General features: G+C 43.0%; 1 protein-coding gene across 1 annotated transcript; it reads right to left on the bottom strand.

Annotated features, from left to right (window-relative positions):
* Nucleotides 1-4,754: 4,754 nt before the first annotated feature.
* On the bottom strand, nucleotides 4,755-9,534 carry LOC103356775 (indian hedgehog B protein-like). Its single transcript, XM_008281060.1, has 5 exons — nucleotides 9,229-9,534; nucleotides 7,821-7,978; nucleotides 7,439-7,542; nucleotides 5,203-5,485; nucleotides 4,755-5,136 (listed from the first exon to the last, which is right to left on the bottom strand). Exons 1-5 carry the CDS (start codon nucleotides 9,532-9,534, stop codon nucleotides 4,755-4,757), a joined length of 1,233 nt encoding a protein of 410 aa, XP_008279282.1.
* Between the last annotated feature and the right edge of the window lie 202 nt (nucleotides 9,535-9,736).

Below are 9,736 nucleotides of genomic sequence, written 5' to 3'. Positions count from 1 at the left end.
TGAATTGTGTTTTACTCTTGGTCGTGTCCCATCATGAGAGTGAAAACATCCGTCGAGATGTGTGACGGTGGTATCGAGGTAATGAGAGCAGTGCAAAAGACGATGCCAAGTGTAGCACAGCATCCCTTCCAAACACGTAGAAAAATCTGTTTTATAAAGGAGGACTGACACCAAAAGGTAAAACTGCACACGGAGTAGACTTTTCTTGGTAGGAAACATTCACCCAGTGGGAAAAAAAAACACTGGAAAAAGTTAGAACCAACTCCGAATCAGCCACTTTGCTTCAGTCAGATTTCAAAAACACGTTTAAACACACAACGTACTTAGGCTTAATCAACCAAACAGCACATATCCGATCCAGTCCTGGGGTTATCTCAGGTTACAGTCCTGACGCGATGCCTTTCGGACACATCCAGCCCATCCTCTATCCCTGATTTAATTGTTTACGTGTGGAAAAATGGGCCCTTTGGTTGTTGTATTAGTTTAGAGTCTATGGTGGTAGTTTGAACCTGTTGTTAAAAATCCAAACAAGTTACCTGGTCATCAGTCAGCAGCGTAGTCAAAGTGACAGCAGGAATCCTATATAAACAAATTCTGGTCTTGAAAAACGCAACTGCAAAAAATCATTTGTGACAGTTGTGTTTATTTATTTTTTTGAATTCCTTGGAGCTGTTTCTCACAAGGGATTCCAAAATATGCATTAGCCAGGCTCGCCATCAAGCTAGCCACCAGACTACACCAATGAGAAGCTGCTACTGGTAGTATAATAGTCATCGTTTATAGACACGGTTACACCCTAATACTAATCAAATATAATATAACAACTGAGCCAGCCTCATTCATTTTTGAAGAAAAGGAGAAAAAAAAAAATGTGCCGAAAACAGTTCCCTCCGTTTGCGTCGAGACCACTGGACTCGAACGCAGATGATTCAGAATATGCACCAGAGCAACTTCTTTTATTTTTGTATGCTGCCAAGCAATGATTACATATAGCCTAATGTAACTATGTCAAAAAAAAAAAAAGATAATAATAATAATAATAATTGCCAACTGAGGATGTTATGGAGTGTTTTGTACTTCTGTAAGGTTTACTGCTCTCAGCGTAGCCGCATAGGTAGTTAAAACTAACTCACACTCAGCCGTTCGTTCCGTCACCGACTTAAAAAGAGATTCACGGTTTCTCATGATGTTACTAACGTGTAATAAGTGTGAGAGAAAATGTGTGTGTGTGTGTGTGCGATTGTGTGTGTGTGCGTTTATGAGTTGTTTGCAAAGACATAAATCTTTATCTATAGGCTATTGTTATTGGACGATACCACCGCCGCCGCCGCCGCCACCTACCAGCGGAGAAGGGCGTCCGTTTTACAGGAAACTTTTTCTGACTGGACAAAAAGCAACTCAAAACGTTTTGGGTCTTTTTCCACTGGCTGGTATTATGGTTCCAGGTGTTATTGTGCATTCGTTGTGTATAAGTGTAATTTTTGCCAAGCTGTGATGACAGATACATATTCTATAAAGACATTCATATCTGTATGTGAGTTACTGTGAGCATGCTGACTCCCCCATGTGTTGTTGTGTGAACACCCTTGATTTAAGACACTGATACGTGGCTCGGTTTTGAGGCAGCTGAAACAAGCAGTTTGTATTTTTTTTTTTGTTACATTTCTTTTTTCTTATAATCTCGGTAAGAAGGACGGTGGTGGTTCTCTCTCTCCAATCAGTCCTGATTATAATTGCTGGTTGTCCGTCAGCCTTGCCTCAAAATGTTGCTAGGTATCGTGGTCCAAACAGAGTTAATTAAACGGAGACGGGACGCATAGAGATAAATTTGAAGCCACCAGACTCAGGTGAACAGATTTTCTAATGGTTTTCAGTATTTGGGATGTGCAGGATTTTTATTTATTTTTTTCCATGTGTATTTTTAGAAGCCTCACATGTGAGAACAACACCTGCACGTTTAGGTAAATGAGTCACTCGCATCCTGTTTTTCGAATTTTGTGTATCAAATCGGTGAATGTTTTACCTGGGTCTGGTTCTGTATCTGTCTTTATGGATCAGTCTCCTGCGATGAGTTATGGGATACAACTAAAAGGTTTTTCCTGTACCCAACTGACCAATAATAATAATAAAGATTACTTAGAATCTACTTTTCTATCTGATTCTTATTCTTAATGAACAAACTGAGTAAAGTGTCTCTACTTAGTCCTCATTTTTACTCTTATAGATTAAAAATACAACATTAAGCAGCAGAAGTCTCCTATTTATCCATACCCTCCCATTAAAGAAGGAAAAAAAAACAGCTGAAATAAGTTGAAATCGACAAAAGTAATAATAAAAAACAATTTAATGAAAATCATGACATTGCTTTTGAATTGTGGTTCAACAGCAATATTTCAAAAATTTAAAAAACAAGCATGATAGGACCCACAACAAATATTTAGTTGAACAAACCTTTGAGCCAATCACTGCAATCAGGTGTTTTCTGTAACTACCAATCAGACTTCTTTACCTGTCGACAAGTATTTTGATTTCACTGCTCATCAGCAAAGTGCTCTAATTTGTCGGGGACAGTTTTGTTTTTTGTTTTTTTAAATTATTCTTTTCAACCAAAATTCAAAAGCAACATCTTATTTCACTAAATTATAATTTAGCAAATTTTTATTTATTATTACTTTTTTCAGTTTCCAGTTATTTCAGTGAATTTTGCCTTTTCTTTAATGGAAGGGTATGAATACATTTTTATGTGCAAAATTATTTCTGAAGCCTTCTCTGCAGATACTGAAGCATCCAGCAGAGTGTGCTGTGTTCAAGGACTAACTCTCCATCCTGGAAAAAAGAAAAAAGCCTTCAGCCATCAAGAAGAGGAAAGAAGAGCGTCGCTGGGTGATGCTGTCCGTGGTACTGAAACCAACCAGCCGCCCACCCTGTAACCACAGCCGTTCATGCTCTGTTCACATTGTGCCAGTCGCAGCCATGCCTCGCTTTTCGCTGGGATCACCGGCTTATGGCTGTTCGCGCATCAAACGTATGATCATGTTCGCCGAGTAGTAGCACTGCTGCAAAGACAAAGGGCGCCTCTGTTAGAACAAGCATTCTAAATCCCACTTTATTACGTGAACTGCTTCCTCAGTGATGATTTCGTTGGTATTACAAAAGCACGACAAGCGTTTATGTTTCAAATACAAATTTTATGAACAGAGTTGCCAAAAAATAACAACACATTTACATTATTTTCTAAAAAATAGATCTTTAAATAGTCTCTCCAACAATAGCTTAATATACATATTTGACAAATCTTTGAGCAGTCATATAGAAGAATGCTTTGGAGTTCCTGGATAACGTTTGAGTTGTCACAAAGCATACTTAACAAGTGTCAACTGGAGGGGCGTTTGGGTGTCATGGATTACATGTTTATCCATTTCCATTTAGGAAAAGATTAGAGCTGCTTCCCGTAGTCGTAAAACTTAGATTTACTGCACCTCTGCCAATTAAGGTCTTTAGTTAAGTGTTGGGGGGAAGAGATGGAATACAAAAAGATTGTAAAAAAAAAAAAAAAAAATGAGAGCAATCAAATGAACTTATCATCCAACAATAAAATAATTACTGTCTTTAATATGATGCATAACTGTTACTTAATACAGTAGTTGAATACAGCCTGAGTCTTGTGTATGCCTTAACTAGAGACTACTGACCTGAAAACCCGAAACAATGAAGAAAAAAAACAAATACAGCCTTTTAAATAAAACACCTGATAAAAACATGAAAATGTATAAATGAACCATATACATCAGTTTGAGACAATCAAGTTGTATGAGAGCAGACGGCGGACTCGGTGACGACGTGTAAGGAGGCGTGGGGGGGCCGTTGTAGCACCATGCATCTATTCTGCATCAGTAAGCGACAAGTGAAGTAGAACGACACAAGCGCTGTGTGAACGTCTTCATTCTCCGGCCTTCGATAGTCGCAGGAAAGTCCTTTTTTTTTCAGATGCTGCAATGCAACACCAGCACCTTGCTACGCTGCATTCAGCAAATACATAGAACTTCATTGTCCACACTGTAATGCACTTTATAAGTTGTCCAGTTAAATATAATTCTGTAAATTAATTCTAATATACAGTATAGGCTCTTAAACAAAGATTAAAGAATCAGTGACTAACTGCAGTGATGACTCTGACAGTAAACCGAGTAAAAGTCCATTTGCTGTCTTTCCTTTCCTTCCCAACATGAAATAACTGTATAAATACCTATGTACATATAAATCTTCACCGTGTTCAGTCACTAGTTTTCTCTCTCCGTCTTTCTTCCTCCTCACCTTAACCTTCCCTTTGGTATGTCATCAGATCTTTAAACTTCTGTATCCGTAAGAATAATGTGGAAGGATAACGACAAATACAGTACAAAGGACAAAGTCACGCTTTTGGATCTTTGGGTTGCTCTGAGAGAAAACTGAAAAAAAATGAGTAAGATGCACTCACAATGTGAAATTTCACCTCACTCTCCGTTCTCTAAATCTTCTGAAATTGAAGTTACTAGAACCTCCTGTCTCCTCCCTTTGTATCTTGCAGATGTGTGCAACAAAAGAAGTTAAAGTACAGCAAATACAGGCAAGTGGAGTTATTACAAAATATATTTACAATATAAAATTGTCTTTGGTGGGCCCATCAACTGCTTTCTGCTAAACAGAAAGTCAGCTGTGCTCTGTGCTTTGGTGCTCCTGAAAACAGCCGACTGAATCGTGTCTCTATGTCTGTATTAAATACCCCAGGAGTGGAAGTGTCCGGCGTCCAGCAGCAGTTTCCCCAGCTTCTGCAGAAGCCAAGGGTACCAGTGCAGCCCGTCGCTCTGCGCTCCTGAAGGCCCCATCAGGCCGTAGAAGAATCTCAGCGGTGCCAGGGCCCAGTGGGACAAATGGTGACTGTCCACAGCAGCGTAGCAGGACGCCAGCACGCCGTTCACCACTATAGAGCCGTGCTGTGTGAGGGGGGCAAACAGCCCAGCGCTCCTCCGCTCCTCCACAAAGGTCACGGCTGAAAGTCTCGCCTGTGACCTCACTTCCCCAGCCGACGTAAACACGCACTGTCCCGGCCGGACCTCGCTGGCAAAAACTGTCCTCAGACCTGCTCTCCGACCAGGCCTGCTCCCCCATACGGAACCCGAAAGTGGCTCTGCAGCTGGTTCTTCCCGCCCTGGTCGCTCCAACCCACCAGTACAGTCTGAGACAAAGATCAGGTGAGCAGCCGTGAGAGTGATGTTAAGTCCTGCATCAGTCCCGATAACGTAGAAGGTCTTTGTGACGTTGGGCTGGCGGTCCAGAAAGGATAGGACTGGGCTGTAGAGGAGAGGACCGTGGCCGTCTGTTGACGAGGAAGCCAAGACGCGGTCGCCGGGCAGGAGGTCGCGCATCCGTTTAGCTGCCCCACCTTCAAGGGTAACCTGAGCATCGCCGGGAAAACATCCGCCGGTTTTGGCTGCCACAGAATGTTCTGCAGAAGTGAAAGAGAAAAAAAACAACATGATCTTGTTTGATTTAACACGGTGCAGTCATAACTTTTATGACCTGTTTGTTGCTAAGGAGAAGGATGTGTAGAGAAAACATAAAGAGAGAAAAATGCAATTAGAATTCCTCTGAGGAGTTGAGCAACAGCACAGCCGGCATTTGGCCTTCTGCAGTGATCTGCATGTTATTCTAGGTCACTGAGTGATCTATAAAGCAGGTGAGACTTTGACTCAGGAGCAGCTTTATCTCGGCGGATCAGTGGTGGATTGTTAACATTTGTATGTGATGTGAGTCAGGTTCAAACTTTGTTGGGTTCTGAACTTCAGAAAGACGCAGACGTTATCAGCAGTTTATAAGTCAGTTGATCATTTCAGTTCTTAAACCAGTCCTACTCCTAAAATAGGTGAACTAAAGATAGAGCTAATGAAAAACTCCTGTTGTGGTGTCACTAGACTGCTTTTTTAAAAAGTAGAGAGGAGCTCTTTTGCCTGTTGTTGGGCACCTCGTCTATGTTTTGCAAAAGGAGAAAGTTTGCCCCTTCACTTTTGCAAGTACATGTCATGCTCTCAAACCAGATTTTGCACTGTATGACATTTGTTTTATTTTCTGAGCTACTGTCCTTCCTTTAAGACTACAAATGCACCATGGACTGTGCATTTGATCTTCTTTAAACAACTCTGCATGATTTGTTTTTCTATTGTTCCACATTTTAAACTTCCAAACTTGCCACAGGTTGTGCGTTTGATCTTCTTTGAGTCCACCTGGTTTAGTTGGCCCTTTAAGACGCAGTGAGATGAGGTGGGAAGAAGGGGTAGTCAGCGAGAGCTAATGGATAACCAGCTGATTGTATCAGCACAGTCAGAGCACGGCCTGGGGTCAGAGAGACAGGAAAGTACACACACTCAGACCTGGTTTTAGATATTGTTTGGATTACGGCACAGTTTGTGTTTTAAAGTGAGTCACAGGCTCGATGAAGATTGAGGCATTGCAATGAGCTTTCTTTTTAAATATTTCGTAGGATGACCTCGAATAAAGCGAGAATGCAAGAACAGATTAGAACTGAATACCTGCTATGACTACTGAAGAAAAATTAGAACGCGATAAGAAATCAATCAGTGCAAATGTGTGTGTATGTTTGTGTGTGGTGGTGGTGGTGGTGGTGGGGGGTTGTCTTGAAGCAGCCTTAAAGCAGCCAAATATTTGCCCAAGGTGTGTGTGTCTGTTGGCCTGAAGGCTGCAGAAAAGGAGGGCTGAGACCAGGAGGTGATAAGATTCAGATAAGAGATCTGAGAGAAACCTACTGAAGGAAAAGCCGTAGCAAAACAAAGGGAGAGTTAATCATCTCACAGCCTTCTAACCTCAGCAGACTGCTCGAAAATTAGTTTGGCATCCAATAACTGGTGGTACCAGACGTGGGTAAACGCACGTCTCAGATGTCTCAAGAAGAGCTGGAGGTGGAATGCCGTCAGCTATTGTTTGCGTGAATCCGATACAAGGACTTGTGTTGGAGAAACTTATTACTGACAATGAAATGGAAAGAAATTGGTCACAGAGAAGCAGACAGGAGAGCAAGATGCCACTTTAAACATACTGATTTAGTTCATCTGATTTCATCCAGAATCATCTATGTCTTATACTGTTTTGTCTGCACATTACACCACTAAATACCCTACAATCTTTGGAACTGATGATTTTATGGTGAGATCTGACCGAGAAGTGAGACTGAACGGAGCAAAGAGCGCAGGTGCACGCCCTGCTTTGATTGGCTCCCAAAAGGCCGTTCACACCGACACAGACTGATGAGGCAGGCACTAAAAGGCAAACTGAACCATTAGCGATCACCAACAACAGGGTCTAGAATCGACCTCATTAGCGGTAATGACAGCTGGCGACAAGACACATTCAGATAATGCACGTACAGATCATCACCGTCTCTTACCTGACTTGACGCTACAGTGAATGTGGGCTTTGGACTCGTAGTAGACCCAGTCGAACCCAGCTTCTACGGCCAGGCGGGCCAGCATGGCATACTTGTTTCTGTCCCTGTAAAGAGGACAAAAGAAAATATGCATAATCTCACGTCTAATGTTCTTGAAATGTTGTTAAATGAGGACACACTTAAATTTGGATTTTAGTTTACAATCAGCAAACAAGTGGGGCTAGTTTGCTGACTGATTGGTTGACTCATCACACTACTGATAAGTGCATTGACTGCCTGACTTATTGACTGTCATAACTGACAGACTGCAGGCAGTTTAGATGCTGCCTGGCCCTCGTCTGACCTATTTCCACTGAGCAACGTGGTCTGCTGCATGCCTTACCTGTCTGACGTGGTGATGTCGACAGCACGCCCCTCGTAGTGCAGCGAGTCCTCTGAATGGTGACCGTCCTCGTCCCAGCCCTCCGTCACCCGCAGCTTCACGTTCGGCCACATGTTCATCACAGAGATGGCCAGCGAGTTCAACTTGTCCTTACAACGCTGGAAGAGTCACAGACAGACAGAGAGAGAGAGAAAGGGAAGGCAGACTTGTTAGAGAATAGTCCTGCTCAGAAACCTGAGGTGAAACGTGGACGCTGTGAGACCAAATGGATGTGATTTGTATGAAGAATGGGGACAGCAACGTGATGTCTCATTCAGTTGTTCAGTGTCCTCAAGTTAATGTGGGAACAGTGAAGGTGGCTCTTAAAGATCAGTAGAGCACATAACAAGAAGGGGAGCAAGGGATTGATTAAATAAGTCAAACATCCGCCCAGGTACTAGAACAAAGGTGATGAGGGTGTACGGTGACTCTTAACTAGAACAAAAACATGCAAGAAGAATTTAACTCTATATTACTACTCTGTCAGGTGAATTTTGTGAGGATCAAAGTACACACAGCTGTGATTGTGTGTTTGCTTGGAATGATTTGGCAGTTTTTTCAGATAGACTGCTTACATAAGGCTTGAGCTCCAGATGCCTCTCAGCACTCCAGATCTATTTGCTCACATGCAATTATTTGAAGCTTTGCATTAGGTAATGTGGTCGATGGTAGTACCATTTAATGACCGACTGACTGACTGAATGGATGTGTTCTAGATCAAACTCTGTTTAACAGTTTATTCCAAATTCTCGCAACAAAGCTGGGTAGAGTTTGGAGTGCGTAAAGAAGCTACTACTCCAGTAGTTTGAGTTTCAAATGGGTAAAAGGTGTCTTCATGTGCGGCCAAAAACAAACAAACAAGATTTTTTTTTTTTTTTTAAAGACTCTGATGTGAAATTATTGAGATTAAGATTGTTTTCTGTGAGGCTAAATCTGTCCTGCGCGTAAAAACCCAAAGGGAGCGATTTACGCACCACACAAAGTCTGGCCAAATGGAAAACTGTGCAGACGACAGACACCAATTGGTGCGAGAGCAAAAGCAGTTAAGAATGTCAAGTAGCAAAATCCAGAAGTGAAACGAAGGGGCGAGAGTCAATGAAATCAATCACTGTGGTTTAAACATTTAACTAACAGCAAACATGCAGCAGACAATTGGAGGAACAGTGTGGCTGATCTGGTCTGAAGTGATTCACGTCATTCAGCCTCATGGAATGCTGCAGTCAACCAGCAGCTCATGAGTAACTAATAAGACCTTGAGGATTATTTTTTTTAATCACTTTTAACGACACATAAAGCAGTATAGCTCAGGAAACAGCGCCCCATCTTTGCGCATCTCCGGCGGCGCACACCATCCGTCTCCCCTCCTCACCTGGGTCATGAGCCTGTCGGCGCCCGTGTCCTCCTCATCTTTAAAGATTATGTCTGTGTTGTAATTCGGCGTCAGTTCTTTGAAGCGCTCGGAGTTGCGCGTAATTTTGCCCTCGGGTCGCCCGCTGGCTCCCAGAGTCTTCTCGGCGACGTTGGGGCTGAACTGCTTGTAGGCGAGCGGGATGAGCTTCTTCGGGAGCCGCCTCTTGCCGTACCCCCTCCCCGGCCCGCAGCCCTCCGAGGCAGGTGCGAGGAGGAGGACCAAGGCACACAGAGAGGCGGTGAGAAGGAGGAAGGAGATCCGCATCGCCCCGGGGGGGAGGGAGGTCTCTCCCGGGGGGGAGACAGATGTCTTCAGTACCTCCCCGGCTCAGTTCCCGACTCCATCGTCCGTGACAGTTGCGACAGCACGTCCGAAGATTTCGGATAAAACGAGATCAGCACCTCGGCTACACGGGGCACCATCAGGATACCAACAAAAAAAAAAAAAAAAAAAAAAAAAAGTTTTC

The sequence above is a fragment of the Stegastes partitus genome, unplaced genomic scaffold, assembly GCF_000690725.1.
Source record: "Stegastes partitus isolate 25-593 unplaced genomic scaffold, Stegastes_partitus-1.0.2 Scaffold221, whole genome shotgun sequence".
Lineage (NCBI taxonomy): Eukaryota > Metazoa > Chordata > Actinopteri > Pomacentridae > Stegastes > Stegastes partitus.
Note: the sequence above shows the minus strand (reverse complement) of the source record. Positions and strands in the feature narration are given on the sequence as shown.